Below are 25,199 nucleotides of genomic sequence, written 5' to 3' on the forward strand. Positions count from 1 at the left end.
AACTCAATGGGCCTAAACTAAAGACTAAAGCAGATACCAATGAGCAGAGATGGGCAAAGATACATCAAAATGCATCTTGTTACAAAATACAAAATACCCCTCAAATAAATGTATCAAAATAAAATACAAAATACTGGTGCCAGAAAATGTATCAAGATAAAATACATGTATTTTGTATTTTCAAAATACAGGAAAATACATTTGTAACATTGGGCATTCTGAATATGTAAAAAATGGTAGAACATTCAGATTTTTATAATGTACACAAGGCTCTGGTGAGAGTGAACCTTACAGGAAGGGAGAACAGGAAGTAGAATGCTGCTGTATCTAAGAAAAACTGTGAAAAAAAATACTGAGAACAGTATGTCTTGCACGCATACAGTATGTAGAAACTTGCTCTCTGTCCAAACTTGCTCCCTTTCCTTCGGGATTAATAAAGTATTTCTTATTCTTATTCTTAATTCTTAATTCTTAATTCAGACATGATAGTTGAAGAATCAGTAGCCTATTTAGTTGTCTTTAAGAACAACTAAATTTTCAAATATTTCTGGTGTTAACTGCCTCCTGTGCGGATGGAGTATTATTCCTGCAAATGAGCTGCAACCAGAGCTGGAGAGGGGAGGATTGTGTTAAAGCAAGCAAAAAGGAGCTTGATCAGTGGGTACAGCTCCAGAGAAAGCAGATCCCTTCTGGTGTCCTCCAGAATATGAAGGATCTCTAATTCACCTCTGGTCTTTCCCAGACTTATACATCTAGCTAACACTTGCTGGCTACCCATGGCTAACCTATCTTATATGCTCATTGAGCTGTTTCATGTTAACTATCCAAGCCAACTTGTAGCACTAATTAATAGCTAGCTAGCTAGCTTGCTGGCTCACTCACTCCTTTAGCCACAGGTCACATGAATCGATGCTGTCAGGGCACAGACACGGACTCACTGCTGTGCCTTTTTCACCAGGGTGGAAGTGTGAGTGGTCCATGTCAGGTCCACAGTGATGAGTACGCCGAGGTATCAAAAGCTGCACACTGTTTTCACTGGCCTTCTCATTGTTGTTGGTGATCAGGCCCACCACCACAGTATCGTCCACGAACTTAATGATGGTGTTGGAGGTACTCTTTGCCACACAGTCATGCACACGTGGACAGCCTGTCGGGAGCACCGGGACATTTCCCGGTGGCCTGATGGTCATTTTGGCCTGCCGCGAACAGTCAACTTGACCAGCGATATGGTCGTTTAGGCCTGCCATGAACAATCAACTTGACCAGCGATAATATCGCAAGCAGGAATGAATTGACGGACCTCTCAGAATCCACGCATCAGGTGCGACTCTCACTCTCGCCGCAGTGTCAAAAATGATGATGCCATCGCATCTTTTGGCGACGCACATAGCAACCATGTACCCGCTTCTCCACTGATAACATTTTACACAAGTCGCCCAGCTAAATGGGTGGTGGTCATGTTCAGAAGAAAAGGGAAGGTGGAGCAGAGAGGGAGAGAATAAAAAAGAGAAAGGCCCTTGCCACAGATGCAGCTAAATGCTGCAAAATAAGCAACATGTTCGCCAGTAAGGGACCAGGTCAGTCATAGCTAGCTAAGTAGCTAATAACAGTGTGACACAACGGCCCGTAGGCTACACAGTTTGCACATCTTACGTCTTTGTGGAGGAATTATATAATAGCAATGAGTGCAACATAGTGATCATATGACATTGAAGGCAATATGTTTCAACTAGTAAAAAACAGTAAACCTAGACTATGGACTTGCCAGCACTCGGTCATGCCACATAAGCTAGGGAAAGTGCACACACTGTACAGCGAAACAGGCTACAGTAACATAACCATAATACATCCCATGAGTTTCTGCTAGGATTTTTTCTTGCTGGTCCGGTGTCCGGAAAGAATTTGTTTTACTGTACAAATTTGAAACTTACCAGTCACATCTCAGTAACAGTCTATGTTACAAATGCAAATATAATGTACACCAAGGTTGACAAAAGAATGACAACGACCTCAAATCAGTTTGACTATTTAGTGAACAGTAACAATTGAGCAAAACCTCAACATGTAAAAAATAGCCCCGCTAAAATTACGAAACATCTGTAACCTGTAACGTCTGTAGGCTGTTTTGTTTAAAACAAAAAGGCTAGGCCTACATGGCATCGAATGTAGAATATAGGCTACCAGGTAACATTTTATTTTCTCCTTTTTTTCCCCTGCTGACTTTAAATCAAACGTGTCCAATATGTCTCTGCAGCTTGCAATGCACATAAGCCGCGTCACTCTCTTCATCTCCAGATGACTTCGCAGCGTAGTTTTTTGATGAAAAACACTGGCCAGAGCATTTTTTTGAGTAAAAAAAAAACTAGCAGCGTTTATTCCAAAAAGCAGTTGAGAGCGTCCTTTGTTGCCATAACAATAGTAGCATGTACATTGTTAGTGATCTAGCTGGCTATACATTATTGCAGAGCTAATGTTAGCTAACAGGCTAGTTTTGCTAACGACAAGCAGTAAACACAACCACTTTCCAGAAACTCCTAGGATCCGTACAATTTTACTCCAGACAGCCTCTTTATGAAGTATGTTATGATACAATTTAACTGTCATGTTGTACAGTTCACTGCTCAGAAACTAGCACAATTAACTTCTCCACCGCTACCTTCTCCATTTTTGGTGGTTGTTATGGGAAACGATAGGTGTCATTACTCCGCTTGTGATTGGTCATCTGGCATCTGGCTTTTATATATAATAATCAATGATTGAAGTTTTAAGAAACAATGTTGCAAAATGTTAGAATGTGGCAAACTAACATGATCATTTACATGTAAAATATTGTTGTTTCTCAGAGACTATTTTTCTAGTGCCAAATTTGACCAGAAATTCAGATTTTCACATTTATGGACTGTATTGTATGTTGGATCTTAGTGTAGACTAAGCTACAATATCAATGTTATTGTCTATTGTCTCTAGACTATAAAAAATAGCCATTGGTCGAATGTAAACAGTAGGCTAAACTGAAAAATATGGGCTGCTCTTGGGTTTTTCTTTGCAAAAATGGAGAAGGAAGCAGCAGCAACACTAGTGCTTCAGGTGCTCCCGCAGAACTGGAAATCGTGGACAGTTCAGAGTCAGACTCAGAGCAGGAACCTTCAGGTACAACTTAAGAGCGCAAAGCTAAACATGTAGGCTATGCTTTTAGATTAATATGTGCTTTATTTATGAGATCATCAGTAGGACTGTGATCGGGGGGCATACAATTGATGACTGCACAAATAATACAAGTTTAAGTTTAGGTTATTTACAATGTTAATCTCATTCTGCAGAGCAACCAGAGGAGCAGAGAGATAGAGAGAGATTCAGAGCCCAGCACAGGGAGTAATGAAAGGGACAGCGAAAGCACTGAAAATCCATTCGATTATTTTGCCCGTCTTCGGTCCAAGGATTTTGACTTATTTTTTCAGTACCACCCAAAACAAACCCCTCAAAGAGGCATTCCCAATGTATTCCACTCCAAAGATGGCACAAACAGGAAATGGCTGACATACAATGAAGTAACTCACTCCTTGTTCTGCTCAGTATGTCTTGCATTCGCAAAACCTTCAGCCAGTGACAGTGGATTTGTCAAAGGAGGCATGCAGGCCTGGAAACATACCCATTAGAGAGTACAGGTATATGAGAGAAGCAAGACCCATAGAGAAAGTGCAGAAGCCTTTTTCCTCAGAGCCAGCAAAGCAGACATCCATACCCCTCTGAGTGATAAGCAAATGTCAGTTCAACGAGACCAGGTGAGAAAGAGGAGGCAGGTCATGGAACGTGTCTTTGATGTAGTTAAAGTTATTGGTAAATGTGGGCTTAGCTACAGAGGACACAAACATGAAGCTGCATATAACTTGGATAACATGTCTGTCAATCATGGCAACTTTCTTGAGCTTATATTGTTGCTAAGCAAATATGATGTCTACTTACAAGAGCATGTTAGTGATTGTATTGAGAAGAGCAAGAAGCAGATGGGAAGTAAAGGAAGAGGGTTCTTGGTAACTATGATGTCCAAAACAACAGCAAATAAAGTAATTGAAGTCATCAGAATGTTGATTCAGCAGACAATTGCTGTTGAAGTGAGAAAGGCAGGGATGTTCTCAATACAAATGGACACAACACAGGATTTAACATCCAAAGACCTGATGTCACTGAAGTTGTCCAGGAGAGACTCATTGCAGTCATTGACTGTGAGTCATTGACTGGACAGTACTTTGTGGACCTTGTGAAACAGACCCTTGAGAAGATGGACATAGACATCAAAAAGTGTGTTGGTAATGCAACAGATGGAGCAGCTAATATGCAGAGACAATACAGGGGCTTCTCTGCCTTGCTCACAGGAGCGTCTCCTAACCAAGTACACATATGGTGTTACTCAAATGTCCTCAACCTTGTGCTAACTGACACCACTGGGGTTGTTGTGGCAAGTGAATCCCTTTTCTCACTGCTGAATGACATTGCAGTGTTCGTTCGAGATTCCTATAAGTGCATGAAGCTATGGGAGGAAACCAGTGAGGACAGGTGACACAGATGGCTTGGTGTAATTGGTGAAACCCACAGGTGGGCCAAAGACGAGGCCTTGAGGAAAGTATTTGGAAGCTTTGCAAAACCTGATCATGTACTTTACATGGATGTGGTCATCACTATGGAAAGAATTGAAAAGGATGTGACCATAAAACCTGCCATCTGAAGCAAAGCCCAAGGGTACAAGGATGCTCTTCTAAAGTATGAAACCATACTTACAGCTGAGGTTTTTCTCAGGACTTTCGAGCAGACGTCCCCTCTCTCTAAATACTTGCAAACAAGTGGCATGGATGTCGTAACAGCACAGCGCTTGGTGACGGGAACTGAGGATAACCTGAGAAAGTGTGCCCGAGACTTTAAGGGTGTGAAGAGGGCAGCAGACGACTTTGTTGAGTGGGCCAATGGCATTCTGAAGGAGCAGCAGGACTGTGATGCTGAAGCTCAGACTGCTCTCCCAGAGAAGAGAACGAAAAAAAATAAGAGAAAGCCAGGTGAGTTGGCAGAAGATGAGCCCATTGCTGATGCAGACATGGATTACAAAATCAAGATCCACAATGTGATACTGGACACTGTTGTTGAAAGTATTCACCACCGTTATGCAGCAAATGCAGTGCTGCGCGCAGATGTCTGCTGCATGGATCCGAAGCATTTCCCTGCGATCAGAGAAAAGGGCCTTCCAAAGACAGCCATGAAGGAACTCAGCAAATGCTTACTGGAATTTGATGAACATGCCACTGTTGAGGCATTGCAGGCTGAACTAATTGGCCTTGCAGAACAGTGGGAATGACTGAAACAGTCACTGTTGCAGGAGTACAACACCAGGGCCTCTGCCGCCAGTGATGAATCAGGGGAAGGCTTTGAGGATCTTGATGAAAGTGTGGAGTTGGTGAGCAGGAGTTGTTCCACATGTAAAAACTGCCCAATATGCTGCTATCTTCTCCTTTCTCAGTACAATCTGCTCACGGATGCGTATCACATCATTGGTTTGGGCTACAAGTTCCTCCTCACCCTATCCATCACTCAGGTGGCCTTTGAGAGGACCTTTTCCACCCTGAAATTTGTGAAGAACTGCCTAAGAACCTCCCTCACTCAAGAGAACCTTGAAGTCTTCCTTTTGATGGCAACAGAGAAGGAGATTCTTATGGGACTTGATGAAGATGACATCATTGACAAGATGGCAGAGAGCAGTGAGTTACTGCACCGCCTACTGGTTTACTAGTGGTAATTACTGGTTACTCTGAGGTAGCTATGCGATGACTCTTCCTTAACTGGCTGACAAGGGTGAAAGAAAATTTGTTGAGTTAAAGCTTTTATACAGAGGCATGTTTTTTGGACTTTTGTATTATACTTGCAGTTATGTAGCTGTGGCCAATTTTCAATTTCATTGATTCAGTGTGTATAGATGTGTTTATTTTTGTGCTGTTTGCTTTGTGGACACTAGTGAGTAAACATTGTAATCTAAAACTTTTTACTTACTTACATTGTTGTAGCTTATGTTCAATTTCAGTGAATGTGTGTGTGAGAAATTTTTTGATACCTTTGATATGCTTGATGCTTGAATATAAAAATAATTATTTGAACATTTGAGCTAACTCTGTATGTCATTCTCTTTTTAAAAAGTGTAGCCTAATTGTTTTGTGTGTCTAGCCTTGTACATTTGTATGTGCTATGATTGGTGTATTCCTAGTGAGTTTTTAAAGGTTCACCCACAGCCATAGCATACCTTGTATTCCTCAGTATTCAGATAGGCTACTTGTTGGTCAGTCCCAAATTTTTGTATTTTGTAATCTGGATCACTTTCCTCCCAGATGAACATAGTGGCCAAATTTATAACTAGTCCGGTATCCGCTACATCAACAAATAGGGTTAGCCTACAAAATTAGTGGTCTGGTGGTTTGCATGAACAGGATGGCCTGGGATGGAGTCAAATTCCCGGCCTGAATTATTGTTTCAGTCCGCCCCTGCAATCATGTGTATACAAAGAATACAGCAGGGGACTGAGGACACAACCCTGAGGACCACCGGTGTTGAGGGTGAGAGAGGTGGAAGTGGGGCTGCCCACCCTAACCACCTGTGGTCTACCAGTCAGGAAGTTCAGGATCCATTTGCACAGACAGCTATGCAGTCCATGGTCCAGAAGCTTACTGACTAGTAAGGGGGGACTATAGTGTTAAAAGCTGAACAGTAGTCAATGAACAGCATTCTAACATAGTTCCCTCTGCCGATGTCAAGGTGGGATAAGGCGGTGTGCAGTACGTGAGTGACTGCATCATCAGTGGAGCGGTTGGGGCGATAGGTGAACTGAAGGGGGTCCAGAGTGCATGGCAGAGAGGAGCAGATGTAGTTCTTCATAATTCTCTCAAAGCACTTCATTATTTCAGATGTGAGGGCTATAGGGCGGTAGTCGTTTGAGTTGGTTGGGGAGGGTTTTTTGGGCCCAGGAACAAAGACACATCTTTTGAAACATGTGGGTACTATGGACTGGGCCAGGGAGAGGTTGAAGATGGTCGTCAACACAGGGGTTAGCAGATCTGCGCACGTTTTTAGCACCCGCGCAGGTATGACATCAGGACCTGCTGCCTTCTTAGTGTTTATTCGTCTCAGAGTTCTCTGACATCATGCTCTGAGACAGTGAGTGTGTGCTCTCCCCCCGCAGCAGGGCTCAATTCCCAAGCACTAGTCTCTATGCTAACATTAGCGTCATTAGCACCAAACCACACAAAGAAGGAGTTAAGGCTGTTAGCGAGAGAAGCGTCAGCACTCGCCATAGAGGAAACACTGCCTTTATAGTCCGATATTGTCCGTAGTTCTTGCCACATGTGTCGGGTGTCAGAGTTGGAATTGTGCCTCTACTTTGTTCCTGTGCCGTCGCTTTGCGTCTTTCATAGCCCTCCTTAGTTTGTATGATGCCGCTTTGTAGTCATCCATATTCCCATTCAGAAGAGTGTTGTTAAAGGCACCAGGGTGTGCATTCAGTGCTTCGAGTATGGATTTGTCTACCCATGGTTTCTGGTTAGGAAAGGTCCTAACTTTCCGCATTGGGACTACATCATCCACCAATTACACCACCATTACACCAGATCAATACGTTTTTTTAATATAGTTTAATAGGAGATGGGGGGAAGTGTTTCAGGTGCTCAGGTGAGAGCTGAAGAGCTGTGTCTTCAGATGTCTCTTGAAGGCAGAGAGGGACTCAGCAGAATGGATGAGGTGTGGAAGTTCATTCCACCAGCGGGGGACAACGGCGGAGAAAGTCCTGGATAGTGATTTAACGCCGCGATGCGACAGGACCACCAGGCGTCGTTCAGTGGCAGAGTGTAGCAGTGGGGACGGAATATAGGGTTGCAGCAGTGAGTTCAGGTACTTAGGTGCAGTTTTGTTGGTCACCCTGTATGCGAGCATCAAGGCCTTGAAGATGATGTGGGCAGCTACAGGGAGCCAGTGGAGTGAGACTAAGAGAGGTGTAACATGAGCCCTATTAGGTTGGTTGAAAACCAGATGTGCAGCTGCGTTCTGTATCAACTGCAGAGGTTTGATAGTACATGCAGGTAGGCGGGCCAAAAGAGCATTGCAGTAGTCCAGTCTTGAGATGAGCAATGTGGTCAGTAAATTTCAGATGGTCATCAATCATTACCCCCAGGTTCCTTGCAGACCTGGACGCAGTCAGTGTCGTTGAGCCGAGCTGAACGGTGTCGTGCTGGATCGTCGGGCTGGCTGGGATCACTAGAAGCTCAGTCTTGGATAAGTTGAGTTGAAGGTGGCACTCTCTCATCCAGGCTGAGATATCTGAAAGACAGGCAGAGATCCACAGTGAGGTCATCAGGTTGGAATGAGAGGTAGAGCTGGGTGTCATCGGCATAGCAGTGGTAAGAGAAGCCATGCGCCTGGAGCAGTTGTATATACAGAGAAGAGGAGGGGGCCAAGCACCTATCCCTGAGGTACCCTGGTGGTTAGCCGGTGGTTACCCTAGCCTACTTAAACGCGGAGGGGAAGGTGCCAGTTGTGAGTGATGTGTTGATAATGTGAGTGAGTGCAGGCAAGAGTGTGGGAGAGATGGCCTGTAGGAGATGGGAGGGGATAAGATCCAGGGGGCAGGTGGTGGGTCGGTTGGAGAGTAGCAGCTTAGAGACATCAGCCTCAGAGATAGGAGAGAAAGTGAACAGTAGTGTATTGCATGTAGGTGGAGGCTGACTGTGAATGTGTAGAGTGGAGAACTGACTGCTGATGGCATCCACCTTTCCAGTGAAAAAACTGGCAAAGTCATCAGCAGTCAGTGAGGTGGGGGGTGGAGGTGGCGGAGGGCAGAGGAGAGTGTTGAACATTGTGAATAGTTTGCGTGCCTCTGAGGTGCTGTTGATTTTGTCCTGGTAGTAAGTGGCCTAAGCAGTAGAGATGTGTGAGGAGAAAGAGGAAAGAAGAGACTGATACTTATGGTGCGTTTCCACCAAGCAGTACAGTACAGTTCGGTTCGTTACGTAACGGTTTGGTACGGTAAACCCTGGTACGGCTTGTGTCTCCACTACAAACCGTACCCTACTTAATAGGCGGGGCATATGCTGGATGGCGATTGCTGCGTCAGCTAGGTAAGTAGTGTGACATCATAAAAGCGCGCAAAGAACGCAACACAGCAGAGACGGTTGAGGAACTTTTGTGTTAGGGCTGTCGAAACGCTTGTTCGCGATTAATCTGCAAACTTTAACGCGTTAATGTTTTAACGCAAATTAATCATATTATCAAGTCTGACCGCAGCTTCCTTCCATAATTCCAGCGCGGATATTTACCTGGCTGAATTACTGAAAGGCGTGGCAAACGCAGATGTGCTGAACGGCAAATTTCGTTTTAACCCTGTCGCATGTAACTTATTTGTTATGGTATATAGCGCGTGTGTTACCTTATATGGTTCGTTATGTTTTCATTTGTGTTATTAAGTTTCTTGCTGAGTTAAATTGCTGTTTGCTCAAAGCCAATATTAGCTAGAATTTCTCCAATCTAGTGTTCTAATCGCACCAGTTTTAACATATGCGCTAAACGGCTAATCACACCGGTGTGACCGTACGCGCGAGAGGGTTAAAATGAAATTTGCCGTTCAGTACATCTGCGTTTGCCACGCCTTTCAGTAATTCAGGCAGGTAAATATCCGCGCTGGAATTACTGACGGGAGTTGCGGTCCAACTTGATATCATGATTAATTTGCGTTAAAACATTAATGCGTTAAAGTTTCCAGACTAATCGTGAACGAGCGTTAACGCATTAACGTTGACAGCCCTAGTTTGTAATCACGTTGTCGCACGGAAGTGACGACTCTGTGTCGACAAATCAACGGACGGCAGTGGTTGTAGCTCCATCCTTAACAAACCATACAACCGTGCTTGGTACCCCAACAGAAGGGTACCAAAAACCAGTACGGTACGGTATGCTTATTTTGGTACAGTTCGCAACTTTTGATGATGGAAACACAAATAATTGCGTACCGTACTGTACCGAACTGTACTGTACTGCTTGGTGGAAACACACCATTAGACAGATCAGCGGGGTCCCTGGATTTGTGCCATTTCCTCTCGGCAGCCCTGAAGGTGTCGTGTGTGCAGGCCTGGAGGTGAGAGGGCAGATGCTGTCGAGGCAAGCGGCTAGGGTGGAGTAGAGTGTGTTAGTGGCGTCATCTACATTTAGTGAGGAGAAGTGGCTGGGAGGGGGCAGAGAGGCAGTGATCAGGGAGGAAAAGTGGGTTGATGAGAGGAAACTGAGGTTGTGGTGAAAGAAAACAGGAGGAGGGGAGGACGGTGGACATGGAGGGAGACAGATAGTGATCAGATATGTGTAGCAGAGTGACAAGGAGGTTGTCAGTGATACAGTTACATGTCAGGATGATGTCCAGCTGGTTTCCCGCTTTCTGATTCGCTGGAGTGCTTCAGGTCGAAAGAGGCTAGAAGAGTGAGAAGGTCTACAGCTTGAGGTTTGTTGAGGTGGATGTTCAGGCCACCGAGGATCACAAGTGGGCTGCTGTCTTCAGGGAGAAAGGACAGTAATACATCCAGCTCTTTGAAGTTACCCAGTTGACCTGGAGGACGGTAAATGACAACAAAATACATTTTGATAGTAAATGACATGAAAGCTGCATTTGTTAAGAACAAGTGGGATGTACTGAAAACACATATTTCTGGCTGATGGCAAGTATAAAAGGAAAGGCAAGTGAGAAGGAAAGAAAGGTTAAGCTTCTCTGTTTATGACGAGCCTTGTTGGTGTCCTCGCTCGGTGGACTCGCACAGGTAGACTCGCAGGTCTTTACACAGACAGGTCTTCACACAAGGGGGCTTCACACGAAGGCTGTTTCTTCCGTGTCAGTGTTACTTATGTATTTAAATAGATAAGCGAGCTGTGTTCACAGCTGAGGACGCCTTTAATTAGCACAACAACAGTTCTGACGCATGAATGGCTTTCACGTTGCCGAAACTGTACCACTTAAGATAACAATTATACTTCAAAGCACAGAGATTGATAGCCAGATCAACAAAGCTAGCAAATTCTAGCTAAGGATCTGTCAGGAGTGACACTATGCCCAGATAGTTCGCCCTCCTAGGGATCCGCCCGCCACAAGAATGCCAGGACAAGGTGAGTAGGAGCAACTCTTTATTCTTTTTAAAAAAAACACAAACTTAACAACGCAATTCATAAAATCTGAGACGCCACTATCCCTCTCCCAGCGAAGCCCTTCCCCCTATCCTTCTATCCACCCCTGTCTGCCCTCCCCGGCTACAAACAGGCGGGAACGCTACCCAGCCGCTCACACCAAAAGAAGAAAAGAAAAAAAGAAAAAAGGAATCCCCACACACACACTTAGCCTCACTGCACACACCCGTGATCTGGCGTCCCCGCCCACCTGGACGCCGGGAGAGAGAGGACTACTCAATTCCACTGCCGAGGGGGAAGTGCTGCCGCTGTGGGGGAGGCTCCTCACATGCACGCACGCACACGCACACACACCACACAAGACATACAAAATGAAACGAAAATATAAGTGGGGACGTAGCTCAGCCCGCGCCACACTGCCGGGCTTCGCCTACGTCCCAAAAAAAACAAAAAAAGAAATTAAACTCCAGACAAGGCCCCCGCGTCACTCCTGCGGGGGCTGGCGGCTCCGGCGGCGACCCACGTCTTCTCCCCGGTAGTAACTCCGCCGGCTCCGCGGGATCGCACTGAGGGAGACACAGAACAGCAGCCGGTCAGCCTCCCTCTCCACCCCGTGCTGGTGACCCACGCACTCTCTTGAGATTTCGCGGTGCCACCTCCCTTCCAGCTAGGGGATCACCTCCCCAGCTCGCGCTTCCACGGGGTGGGGGCTCCCTTCGGCCCCGGCTGCGTCCGGAACCAAGCGTTGTTTTCCCCGCTCCCTCAGGGATTCACCGCTAAAGTCCCTTCGGTCGCCGCTCTTCTGAAGCTGCCTAAAACACACAAACACACTCGCGCATCTCGCACACTAAAGCAAAAACCAAAAGAAATTAAACAAAGCAAACTCAAAACCCGCTCTGGGTCGCGACTCCCAGAGCTCAAAGAAAAAAAACGGCAAACCAAAATAAACCCTAAACTCAGCCGTGCCGGCACGTTCAAAAGAAAAAAAGAAATCAAAAACCTGGCTCCACGCTAAAATCCCGTGTGGCAACCTCCCTCAGCGTCTCTCGCGTGTTACTCCCACTCACCTGCCTAAATAGTCCCAGCGAAATTACACACAGACAGGCAACAGGTGCGGAGCACACACCAGGCAGCGAACACCGTCAATTGCCAATTATTCCATCCCGAGCCCCCTCGCTCTCCCAGGGAGTGCAGCGCGGTCATGTCAGGAGGAACTCCTGACAGATCTACAAACACACAGCGGTAACGCACGAACAAACTAACAAACTCCTAGCTAGTAACAGCACTAGTCTGACTACCCTTAAAACAGTATACAGCACTTATGGTTACTGTAGACTCCCAATGACAGATTGTTTGTCCTAAACCTGTGCTGTAAGTGAAATGTTCTAAAAGCTACTGAACAACTATTATTATCACCTGTATGTAGTCTTTGTCTCCGGCTGTTTTTTTTTTCATGCATCAAATGAACACTAACTATTTAGTGAAATATCCTCTGATCCAAGCTAAGGAAGGCATTGGGTGTCATATTCTTTAAAACTTCTCTTTTCCTGTATTACAAACCGTAAAATAATCCTTTTCATGTAAAACCCTTCTTCTCATTCCCAGCGCTCTTTCCTCTTGGTGTATTCCCACTGAGCTTTAAGTGACCTAATTAAAGCTTTGGATAAACTAATAATTTACATAATGAGAATTTTTGAATCATTTTTTTTTTTTTAGCATTTTAGGTCTTTATTTCCTCTGATATTACCTTTTTAAAAATTTTACAGTAGTTTTAGAACTCTGAAGCTCAAGTAGGTCAAGGTGTTACACTAGTGCTGCATCTCAATCTGCCCTCAATCCCCCATCCCCTTCACTGGAGGCCCCTCACCATGAACAATTTCTGCCATCACCAAGTGTGCACCAAGTGCACTCAACAAATATTATGGGGAAGGCTTGAGCTTTGAGATTTTCACTTTGAGACACCCTTCATCCTTACTCAGCTTATAGCAGGTTATGCTATATGCAGTTAGGAAGAGTTCAGCTCAGCAACCTTATGTGTTTGGATGGTAGTCCCTGCATGCATTGTTAGACAGAAAGGTATTACATGAAGGAAAGAATAATTGGCATTTCTTGGCCTGCAGGTTAACATCTGGTAAACAGCTATTGCTAATCAAAGGTATACTGAGTTATCTAGTTACCTAGTTATAATAGTTAGCTATCTACTTGTTGTAAGTTAGGGAGCTATCTAGCTGGTTCATATAACTAGCTATCAAGTTATTTTAGCCAGATAGATGATTATTATATGTCTAGCCAGTATGGGTATTGCAGCTAGTTATCAACATTTAGCCAGTTAGCTAATTCTTATATAGCATTGGAGCTAAGTAAATAGTCAGCTGCATACCTAAGTCACAGTACTGTAATATAAGAATTCTTCTGTCACTGGCACAACTTTGTGTCTTTAGCCAGCAAGGGAGTGGGAGGCAAATTGGAATGTCCACTCATTTCAGATCAGAGAATTGATCTCAGGAGACAGAGATGTTTTACATTGAATGTTTTTTTGCTTTTGTTTTTTTTATCGAATATTTGTTTATATTTATATATGAATAGATGTAATAGGTAGTTTATCCACTAAGAGGCTAACTGACTGTACTTGGTCAGGTGATATTATTGTCATTCACGCATCAACATTGTGGAGATGTGTGTTTAGAGTGGAAAAGAAACCAGAGCATTGAATTGCTGGAGTGGACTGTGCAGTTGAGTGCATGAAATGGCCAGGCTTGGCCGAGCATCCCTCCGTGTCTCTCTCAGACCATAGCTCATCACGGCTTTGCATGTTCATTTGCATGTCCCTCAGTCCAGCTCAATGTGAGGAATCCAGTGGTAGCACTCAGCCAGCCATGTTCACTGCACCACCTCCACAACTTGGCTTAATTAAAACCTGCAACTTCCCTGTTCAGTCTTCTTTATGTAGAACAGAACAGAAAGAACAAGAGAGAGAGTGGGGGGAAGAAGAAGGGAAGGGAGGGGAAAGAGATCAGAGAAAGAGAGGGAAAGAAAAATACTCTTCACTCACAAGAGAAAGATAGAATTGAGAGAGAGGAAGAAGGACAGTAACAGAAAAGGATCGAGGATGAATAGGAGGAGAAGGAGAAAGAAAAAGGAGAGAGAGCAGAAATTAGCCATAATGACATAGCAGAAAACTGATGGTATTAGGATGAAAGAGGGTCAGAGAGAGGTAGAGGGGAAGGGGGGGGGGGGGAGCGAGTGAGAGACTTACTATAAAAGCACACTAAAGCACACTTCACTGCTAGCTAAGGGAGGACACACACCATGACTGACTAGCTCTCCAAGCAAGAGACCAGCTGCACTCTCTCCAGCCTCAAACTGAGTAAGTACAAAGACCCTAGAAGCTCTCTCTCCCTCAGTGTGAGCTCTGATGCTGCACAGTGTCTCCGGATGTTCTTTTTTGAGGAAAAGTAACGCAATATTGATATGTTAGGTGAAATTATTCTTTCACTGACATTTGCCTTCATTTGTTCTCCTACTCAATCAATTTAAAAAGATCTGGCAAAAAAGATCTCATTGTCAAAGTCAGTTATCTTCCCAGCTTCTCCAGTTTTTGCCCCCAACATAGTGAATTGTGTGTAATATTTAATGTAACCAAATTTTTTGAAATAATTAATGTGAAAAATTTTAATTAAGACAGTGCATGACTGATAGGGTGTGACCACAATTAGTATTTCACTGTAGAGTTGATTCATGCTTCACAGTTGTGTGATCCATTTTAAACTGTCTATAATTTTAGATCTCAGAACTAAGGATTGTGCAGTGATTCCTGTATGAAACTGGAGATAGGGTGTTTCTTCTTTATCTTGTTTAGTTCAGGTTCTGGTGGTTTTTGCAACTCAGTCTTCTCTGTGATGTCAGTTGTGGGGGTGGGGGCTGTACAGAGCTGCTGGGCTTCCTTTGGGGGATGAATTAAATACTGCATGAGTATGAGCACTAAAAGCCTGCTCTCAAAAGGATACTAGTACTGTGTGTGTGTGTGTGTGTGTATGTTTGTGTTTATGTATGGTGTGTGTATGCTTGCTATATATTTGGTGCTTTTCTATTTGTTGTATTTTATACCTCTTTATTTATTTTATTCAGTTTATTCTTTTGTTGTTTTTGATGTGTGCCGGACGGTGCAGTTCTGACACTCAAATTTCCCTCGGGATTAATAAAGTATTTCTTATTCTTATTCTTATTGTGTATTTATATAATTGTGCATATACACAGCATATAGGCCATACATTGAGTAAAGTTGATATACTAGGACATTCATTGAAGCTATTTTGGTTAAGTACCTTGCTTACGGCTACAATAGCAGTGGCCTGCCCAGATCTGAAGCCTGCAACATTCAACGATTAAGTATGTTTATTCTATAAAAGGGGGAATAATAACCAGAAAAACATGGATTTTAGGATAGGATAAACCACCAACCAAAAACAAACCAAATTCTAGATTCTAGTAAGATTGTAAACATATAAAACAAAACTATGAGATTCACAACTATAAGTTTATAACATGACAGTTAATTAGTGCAAGGACCATTCAGTTAGATTTGATTACAGAGGCTCTGTGTTGACAAATTCTATTGGTCCAGTTGAGTTGGCCCAGATAGATTCTGTTTCATTTAATGCATTGCACTGTGGGCAGAAAGATTTCCTTGCAAATCTGAGAAAGCCAATGGAAACATTGCAGGAAGATGGAACCTTCCTGTGCTGTGAGTCTCTATGGATGAGTACTGTTTAGATTTTACCAGCAGTAAGATGGAGTCTGGTTTCTTGTTAGGATGTGGAACTTCTGATAGGTTGTCATAGAGTGAATTTGGCAGTATGGAGAAAGATAGAGAGTGCTGTAATGCACGGAGGTAATACCCTCTACTGCTCACATCAGCCCCTCAGGCAGCCTCTTTCATTAACAGACTCAAAACTCAGATTTACACTGCTCTTAATCAAAATATACCTGTGATATCACTTTGTGGCGGTATATGAATTATGTAACTCAAGCTACTTTTTGGAGAGGGGGTTGTGAATTAGTACATGAGTACTGAATGGATTTCTACCTGAGAATCTCAAGAGTACAAATCATTAAGTGAAATGACAAAAATCAAATCAAGCAGAGGAAATGTGTGGTAAGGATGACAGCATGTGCACCAAGGGAGATACCCTTAACAAAATCCAGCAGAAGCTGGCATAATGTGTGGAAGCCCTGTTCATGTTCTATCTATGGCCTCACTTCTCCTTATGGCAGGGGTTTTCAACCTTTATCAACAAGCAAAATCAATTCTGCAAAGGCAGATGCACAATCCAGTAAAAAAAAAAATGCGTAGTTCATTTCGCAGTGAAAATATCCGCTGAAGCACTTTTCCTCTCGAAAGCCATCTCACCTCCATATGTAGGAGTAACGATTCATGTTCTGATCCAATTTCTTTACACAACAGTGCAAACAATCTTGACTTTACTTGACAGGTCTTGATGAGATTTACAACTTGTGTTGCTGTCTTTAGCACACTGCTCAATTCTGAAGGGAGCGTTTTTGCAGCAAGGGCCTCCCTATGAATCATGCAGTGAGTAAAATGGACATGCGGAGCTACATCGCGAACCATTTCCTTCAGTCCTTTATTTTTCCCCACCACGGGACCTGCTCCGTCTGTGCACACAGCAACGCAATTATTCCAGCACAGACCCTCTTCATCCAATTTGCTATTGAGTTTATCAAAAATATCCCTCCCTTGTTCCTTCAAGCGCACAGCAAAACAAAAAGTCCTCATGCATTTTTCCCTCGTAGCAGTAGCGGACAAATACAAGAAGTTGCGAGGCATTCGAGATGTCTGTCGATTCATGTAATTGTAATGAAAATTTCTTCACACCCTTAATTCTCTCTACTAGTTGACATTTAACGTCATTTGCCGTCTCACCCATACGGCAGCTGATACAGCGTATTATCAAAGAGTGGAATTTTCGCAATGTTGCTGGCTAACTTCTCTCCATGCATAGATCGACAAATAGCCAATGCTGCTGGATGAATGAGAGTCTCTGCAATCGTATGAGGTGCTTTGGCTTTGGAAATCAAATATGCCACCTCATATTCCGTCGTTTTGTTGCACCCAGGCCTTTACCTTTACTCTGCAGGCCCCACAGGTTGAAAACCCCTGCCTTATGGCACTCCCTTCTGGAAGAGTTCTATAAAGTCATCAAAGGATGTTTCTTCTGTGGTTGTTTGTTTTATTTTTTTTTATATATTACTCATCCTCTACACACAGGTTCTAAAGGTGAATCCCTCTGAATCCAATTCAATGCACCCTGAAATTTAAGTAGCTGTGAATCTCTAACAAAACTTGATTGATGCGAATGATTCTTGAAACCAACTGGACCAGCCATTCTGGATCCATTTGACCAGCTGTGATGAAGCTGGGAATGGGATTGGCAGGAAGTGAAAGTGATTGGATCTAAAATTGTAATCAAATTGGAATCTGCTGTTTCTGCAAGACATACAGTATATACCAGGAGATGAGAGCACTAAACACAAAAGCTTTTATCACACAGTTTTGGGTTTGTGGTTCAAGAAAGTGGTTGAAAAAATGAAAACGTGAAGATCTGAAGGATTTGGACCAATTCTGCCAGGAGAAATGCTAAAAAATTCCTCTCAGAAGTGCCAGAGCCTCATAAAGAATCCTGGGCAGACTTATACATGTCACCCTCATGTTTCCTGGTATGAAATTTATCATTTGGGCATCCTTTTTAATTTTAAGCAGAAAGATTATGTAAACTGTGCATTTTTCTATTCAGTTTTTTTTTTAATTTATTAATATCCCTGCCATTTTCACTCTTTTTTTTCTAATCAGCAGCTGTGCTTTAGGCTCATCCTGCTGCAACACGCTCTGTGCACAAACAAGTGCCAAGCATAAGATAGGTGCATTCATCCAATCTTTTGTCAGCAAAATAACAAAAATTGTTATTTGCTATTTCCAAAGCAAAGGAAGTCTGACAGGCTGGGACCAACATGCCCATGTAGGTGTCGGCCAATTCACTTCAGAAGAAGGAGCAGCAACCTTTATGTTGCATTTAACTGGTTTTCCATAATGTTTGCCACTTGCCACACTTAAGGAGTTTTGACTTTGTTGCTCAGATTTTTGTAAGTTTAGGTCAGATGGAAACAATCATTCTTAAAAATTTCCTCATTAGTCTGGCCAGCTATTCAAAAAAATAAATAAATAAATTCGTTGTGAAATGAATGATGTGAAAACCTGGTGGAAATCCACTTCTTTATGATTTCTACACTAACTGACCTAACTGCTTAAGGTTTTATATCCAGTCACTCACAAACAACATTGCAAAGTTTGCCACAGCATGACCAAAATACTAAGGTTAATAGTAGCCAATTTGCCACAAGCTTTTTTGGAGTTTGGGAAGAAATTGTATTCTCCAGAAAGCACAGAAACATAGGAAAAACTGTTTGGCAGTATTTATGACTCTCATCCCATGTGCCTTGCTGTACAGACAATGCATTATGGTTTTCAGATTGGAGCTACTCTTTAAGTGAAAGCAAGATCTGGATCCACTGTTGTCACTTCTTCCCCTCACTGCTGTCCTGCCCTCCTGGCAGAAGTGTTTGGGATCATCAGAACTGTTGTGTGAAGACTAATCACCAGGCAGAAGATGATGGTACTGAATGAAAAGCTGAGCTAAATTTAGGTTGAGCCACTTCCAGCAAAATAGATTTGCTTTTGAATTACTAGACCTCAGGCTGAAGGCAGACAGGCAACATCACTCTCAGTTCCTCCAAATGTCCCTCTCTCTCCATTTCATTACTACTCCTGCTCCTATTCATGCCTCATGATCCATCCTACCACTCTACCCCATCTCTTATTCACCCCACTCTGTTCTCCAAAACTCTGTGCATTCATTTATCTATCCCTTTCTTTTTCCACAACTCTACTCCTACTCTTATCTATTGCTCTCTCTTACCCTGCTTGCAATCTGTTGTCTCTCTGCCATATCTCTTACTTTCAGCTCAGCATCTGGTTCCATATAAAGGTGAATAACAACTACAGTGCAAATGCTGAGGTATGCAACATTCCCCCACCACCCCATCTACTGAGATTTAAAAGTGCAGAATAAAGGAGTCAGTGGGCCGTGTTAATGTGCACAGGCTTCTCTTTACTTTAAAAATGCACAAGAAACAGCTGTGAGGCTTGCATTGAAAAGCAATGTATCAGAGAGCTCTTATGGTGCTACAGCAGCACACCCAGCAGAGCTGAATGAGAGACCAGAATATGCTGCCAGGGCAGTGGACACAAAAGTAAGGGCCTGGTTGCCCTGGGGGAGCATGAGCCCAAGCAGGCGCAGAGATTTAATAGACCCCGAAATGGAGAGGAACAACACAGCTCTCCCACACTGTAGGCATCACTGCTGCCCTGTGAAACTGCTTGAAAGGCCTCATCCCTGACTCACCCGTGTGTCTCTGTGGCTCTGCTTTTCAATGACTTGCTAAGCAATCACTACCTCATTAGGGTAATGGTTACAAAATTAGGGCACCTCGTTTGAGGTGTAGAGGTATTTAGATATTTCTGTTTTAAATATAATTAAATATAATTCTGCTCTGTGCAATGTATTGAGGTATTTAAAGATGGTTTTGTCCTGAGTTTCCCTCAGCTAGGGGAAATTTATTGTTTTTAAAAGGGCACCTATTAATTACCAGGCAAAAGTGGTAGGAATTCAAGAGGAAATATCAAATGTCAGTGATCTGAGTTTGCTCATAGAGCCATACCTAGTATAACTGTACATCATGTAAGGACATTTTATTTTCACAAATGCAAACAATTATTATCAAAAACATGCAGTGGTATGTAATCCAGAAATAAATGAAACTGTAATATTTGACATTTGGAAATTAATTACAAAATATGAATTAATTTACTCATTTGACATAGTGTCTCACAGTTTCAATACCTCATGAAAATGAAAATTGGGGTGCAGATTTGTTTTGCTCAAGCCTGATGTCAGGTCAGATGCCTTACAGCTAAATCTGATATATGTTCAACTATGTGAGAAAATATTACTGACTTCACAGGAGATGAGGATAGTCTTTCTGCGTTACAAGGGCAGGGAGTGGAAGAATCATAATACTGGAAGTTGTCATTTATATTAGTTACTACTACTAATTAAACTAAACAGTGCCTTCCATGTCTCTTTTGACTAAAACATTTAACATTGCACTGACCATAATATCACATTATTTTGACAGTATCAAATTGATTGCACAAATCCAGCCTGCACAATCATTTCACAGAGATGTTCAATTTCCTTAGCGACTGGGATTTTATAGGAAAGGGGAGACTAGGGTGTCAGGGGGTAAAAAAAGTTAGACTGGAGACGTGAAGGCGTGCAGCCTGGAGTCAGGGCAGACGTGCACCAGCGCAATAGTGAGGCCATCAATTATTTATTGGAAATGGCAGCTAAGAGACTGGGCAAAGCATATTAAAGTCATTATAGAGCCCTCAGACTGAGTGTATTTTTGCAGGTAGTCAGCCTGTGTGGACCATAAATGCTGAAATGTGGGAGTGCTGGTGTAACAGAGAGGGACAGAGAGTGCAGGACAGACTTGCTTGTGTATGTCTGATTCCAGTGCCATGGTCCTCATTAATGTGGAAGGCCTGGCTCTGTCCTTCTTTATATCTTGTCTGCATGTCCACCTGTCCTTCTATCTGTCTGTCTGTCTGTGGTCTACTTCAAATCTATCTGTCAGTTGAGTGCCTATCTCCTTGTCAAGTTCCCAGTTTCTCACCTCTGTCCATTAAAGTATGTCTACACCTGACTTTAAAAAACTTCAGTCATGCCAGAAGTCATTGTTTTTAGGTGACAGTCATGCTTTAATATGCAGAGCAATTGCTATTTTGACACTGATCCTTGCTTCCCTTCAAAGCACTGAAAAAAGACATTGAGTCCATTTGAGCCAAGCAATCCCTAAAAATATGTAACCTGATTAAGAGATGGGACTTGGCAGTAATGCATGAAGGCTAGCTTATTTCAGCAACAGACCTTCTGATGAAACCTAGCATTACTGCCACCTTTACCTGCTTTTACCACCTTTACCTAATCCCCCCCCCCTCCCCGCTACTGCCACCACTGCCACCACTGCCACCAGCACTCATCTGTCGCTTTCTTTCTCTGTCTTCTAACACCTTTCTCCAACTCTATATTATATTATATTATGTTATGTTATACAGTATTATATTATGTTATGCAGTATTATATTACATTACATTATAGTATAAGCTATATATACAGAGGCAGGGTGCTATCCCAGATCATTAAATAAATGTGTGTAATGTCCATCTAAATGCTGGTTTGCATTTGAGCATTACAGTCTACACTGAAATCCTTTCTAAACTCAGCAGAAAAGATGAAGGCTTTGGTGCAGCATGCTAGTGACATGAATAGTTGAAACTAAGGCAATGAACCTGGATGAAGTGTATTACTGTCATATATATTAATCTTGATGAATGAATTTTCAGTTCAGTTTATAAACTATGTTTATTTCATGTTTAAAGCATATTTGATATAATTTTTCAGTAGTTAACAGTACTTTCTGAAGTTCTGGAACTATTCCCTGTGCATGCTATGTTCAAGATGTTTTTTGCAAAAAAGTAATTTCTGATAACACAATGACCTGGATGGTCTCTATTTAGTTAAGCAAAGGATATCTGACAGCACATGCAAATGTCAATGTAATAATGAAGGTTGGTATGGCACTCTGCAGTCAGGGTAAAGAGTGAACCTATGAACAAAATTTGTTGCCTGGCTCCAGAATTTGAAACCATGAATAAAGAATCTGCAAAAGGAAGGGGGTCTCTTTTTATCAATGTAATGTTTGGATGCCTTTGTTCAGAAACATTGGGATAAGAGATATTTATTGATCGTCTATTCCCCATTTCAGTTACAGTGAACTCTGAGGTATGGTATACTACCTGGCTCCATCTATGCTTAAAGTTGTTGTGAGAGAAACAGCTCATTGGCCAAACTGATTTGCTGATATATACAGCAGTAGTTACTTGTTATCATTCTTTCCTCTATCCTTGCCAGGTGGTGAGAAGAGATTCCATGGTAACAAAAAGTGTTCAGCTTTTAGGCAGATATCTATCTTGCTGGAATGGAACTAGTAACTATTTGTTTACATATGTAGCCAGGCTTGCATAATAACCCAATTAATACAAGGAACTGTGTGTTGAGAATATATTTTAGATATTATATTTTTAGCTCTATCAAAATATTATAAAATATGTAAATTATAGTAATTTTGGTACATTTAAATGTATTTTTAATCTCCATGAAGACATTTTAATTGTATTTGCAATGTATGAACTACATATTCCTCAGTATATTACAGTATATTCCATTTGGTAGAACAGTTTTGTTTTTACTTCCAAGAGGAATCTGAGAAGTGGTTGAATGTACATTAGCTTGCTTCACATGTATAATGGCTATGATGTTGTATTTTATCAGTGTTAGCTATCTAGCTTATATGTTTTACAGTGTAGTATTGTTAATATGAGTTTACTAGAGAAATATAACCATGGTTGCTATTTAGTTAAGGTACTTGAGTTAACCTGCTGTCTACAGTTTGGACATTGGGATTACAGGTGTGCCATCTATCTGGTTACGGCAGGTTGACAGGACTTACTCCTGTACAATGAGAGCCTTTTTGTGATTTATTACAGAAATAACTATAATGACCCTGAGGTATCATTTTGATGAATAAAATTAGCAGCTATAATTATGGTAGAACAGTTAACTTGCTAATCAGAGTAGGCAGCTAACTAACACTAGGAAGTTGGCTGGCTAGAAAGCTTTACAGTTACAGTGTCTTTCATGTTTACTCATATCCCTGATTAAACTAGAACTAAAAACATGATGTAATGGTGCCAATGTACATACTAGATTTTACTAGATTCTGAAAGATAAAACATTAAAAACAAACGTAAAATTTCATTCTTGAATTGTAATAGCATTACACACAGCAAACTCATACTGTTCACAAATAATGAATTTTTTCCAGAAAATACAAGAGGGTCATCTTAATCATATGTTTATTAACCTTTTAAATAAAATCGAATAAAACAAATCTACACCAACATTCTACTTTTTGGAAGTTCAATGGAACCATCTGGAGGTATTTTAGTTTCCATATTTATTCTTTCATTCATATCAAAATTCTCAACAAAACAGGAATCTTCTTTATGGACCGCTAGAGTTAATGCACCATTAATGCACATTGGAGTCTAAAACACTTCATGTGAAACAAAGTCTATTAGAATGAGTTGGAATCAGACTGTTGAGCTCAATGAAGCATTTCTATTTGGAGTTCAGTCTAGATGGCTTTCTGCAATGCTTTTATCTCACTGCTCCAAGTTTCATTAGGAAGCTGGTTGATTGGCTGAGATTAATATGTATATGTAGGCCTATCAGGCAGTATTCAAGACAAAAAAAATTGCATGGGCCATAACACTGACACCTGCACCTGTGCAAAAGTTACAAGATCAATATATTAGAAATTACTTCAAGTTTTCAAAAGTTAAGTTATTTCATTATGGGTGGAGGATAACTGCATTATTAAGCTTTCTATAATTGGCCCTCATACTGCTGCCACACACAGTGATATCAGCTCATTGCGCAATACAGAATCTCATGGAATTAGCTGTCTGTTTTGGTGATGTGTTTTGAAACTTTAGGTCCCTTTGCTGGCTAAATTTTGCCACTATTCAACATCTCATTTATTTCTTTTAAGATAAGATAAGATAAGATGAGATAGAACTTTACTGATCCCACAGCGGGGAAATTCACATGTCACAGCAGCATTAAGACAGAGGTAGAAAGGAAAAGTGGCAATGTGCAATAAGTTAAAAAATACAAAAATACAAAAGAAAATACAAAGAAATATATATATAAGAAGTCAAGAATCAATAAATTAGTAAATATATGTACATTAGAAGTAAAAAAATACAGTGCAGAAATGAGCACTGAGTGCAACCTATATATAATCAGTGAAATAGAAAATTGAGAACTACACCATAGTATTTATTTACTGAGTGATGGGGTTTATTGCCCAATGATATTATTAAACAGTCTGACCACAGTTGGGATGAATGACCTGCGATAGCAGGCATGGCAATCCTTTTCCACATAAACTGCATACATTAAGGCCAAACATGAAGTGGCTGGTGTGATATCTATGAGGCAAAACTATAAAGATATATAGGGATATGTACATACATTGGGATAATTCATGCAGTTATGAGGACCACACTGCAGGCATTGATAAACCAGCGCTGTAATTACAAGAAAAGATAAAACAATTCAGTGTTGTCAGTTTAAGTGTGGCAGTGCATGAGTACATGCATTTGTGTGTATGTATGTGCTTAAGTAAGTGTATGTGTGTGTGTCAAAATGTATCTGTGTATGTCAATGTGTGTGTGGAGTATGAGATGAATGAGTGAAGGAATATGGGCAGCTGCAGCTAGAGGAATATTGGTGAATAATCAGGTTTTCATATATAATTATTTGTGTATCTTTTGATCTTCTGACCTGGATCTTTGCCTTTAAACAGTTAATGCTGAGGCAGGAAAAATAGTTAAACTGACTTCTCTTGCCAACCACTTCTCTAAATTATTCATTCACTCAATTCAGCTTCAGCGCCCATGTTTGAGACACTCTCCCTCTGTTTGGGCACATATGCATTTTTACTAGATAATTTAATCTGGTGTGTATGAGAAAAAGGTTTCTGTGTGTATGTATGTGTGTTTAAGAGAGACAGAGAGAGGAAGAGAAAAAGTTGTATGTTTGACTGTGTATGTGTGTTGTGTGTGAGAGAGAGATATGTTTGTGGGTGTGGAGGGGGCAGGTTTAAATTACCTTCTGAGGAGGGGTAGGGGTAGGGATCTCAGTGCATCAGTTTGGTTCTGAGAACACTGTTTATTGTGTCAGTGGAGAGGG

At 41.9% G+C, this 25,199-nt stretch overlaps 1 protein-coding gene across 1 annotated transcript in view; it reads left to right on the top strand.

Annotated features, from left to right (window-relative positions):
• The first annotated feature begins 4,843 nt into the window (after window positions 1–4,843).
• cacnb3b (calcium channel, voltage-dependent, beta 3b) overlaps window positions 4,844–25,199 on the top strand; it is a 55,214-nt gene continuing 34,858 nt past the window's right edge. Inside the window, exons 1-2 of the mRNA XM_036533571.1 lie at window positions 4,844–5,113; window positions 5,366–5,443. Of these exons, the coding sequence (XP_036389464.1) occupies window positions 4,844–5,113; window positions 5,366–5,443 (348 nt within the window). The remainder of the gene's footprint in view (window positions 5,114–5,365; window positions 5,444–25,199) is intronic.

The sequence above is a fragment of the Megalops cyprinoides genome, chromosome 7, assembly GCF_013368585.1.
Source record: "Megalops cyprinoides isolate fMegCyp1 chromosome 7, fMegCyp1.pri, whole genome shotgun sequence".
NCBI classification, from domain to species: domain Eukaryota; kingdom Metazoa; phylum Chordata; class Actinopteri; order Elopiformes; family Megalopidae; genus Megalops; species Megalops cyprinoides.